This window comes from Penaeus monodon, chromosome 30, assembly GCF_015228065.2.
Source record: "Penaeus monodon isolate SGIC_2016 chromosome 30, NSTDA_Pmon_1, whole genome shotgun sequence".
NCBI lineage: Eukaryota > Metazoa > Arthropoda > Malacostraca > Decapoda > Penaeidae > Penaeus > Penaeus monodon.
In genome coordinates, this window is record NC_051415.1 from 23,762,401 (window position 1) to 23,762,664 (window position 264).

Genomic DNA, 264 nt, shown 5'->3' on the forward strand with positions numbered 1-264 from the left:
CACTTCAAATTCTAAGTAAGAAGAAAACTGACAAAAGCATAAGCGAAGCTAAAACTCTTAGTCACTTTTTTTTTCCATATTTGCGAGTTCCTCTTGTCATCCGCAGTCATCTACAGCCGGTTGTGCGTAGCTCTGTGGAGGGAGGGAGACATATCAATATCAGACACATACTGTTTTATACTTCGTCCAGTCTCAGGAAACACAAAACTGGTTCGTATGAAAAAAATGGTATTGAAGGGAGGAAATTTCAACAAGAAGCGAATG

At 39.4% G+C, this 264-nt stretch overlaps 1 protein-coding gene across 1 annotated transcript in view; it reads right to left on the reverse strand.

The window, feature by feature from the left end:
- Positions 1–75: 75 nt before the first annotated feature.
- The window catches only part of LOC119592655 (alpha-2-macroglobulin-like), an 8,660-nt gene continuing 8,471 nt past the window's right edge, over positions 76–264 (reverse strand). Inside the window, exon 13 of the mRNA XM_037941568.1 lies at positions 76–132. Coding sequence (XP_037797496.1) covers positions 97–132 — 36 coding nt within the window. The 3' untranslated portion in view covers positions 76–96. The remainder of the gene's footprint in view (positions 133–264) is intronic.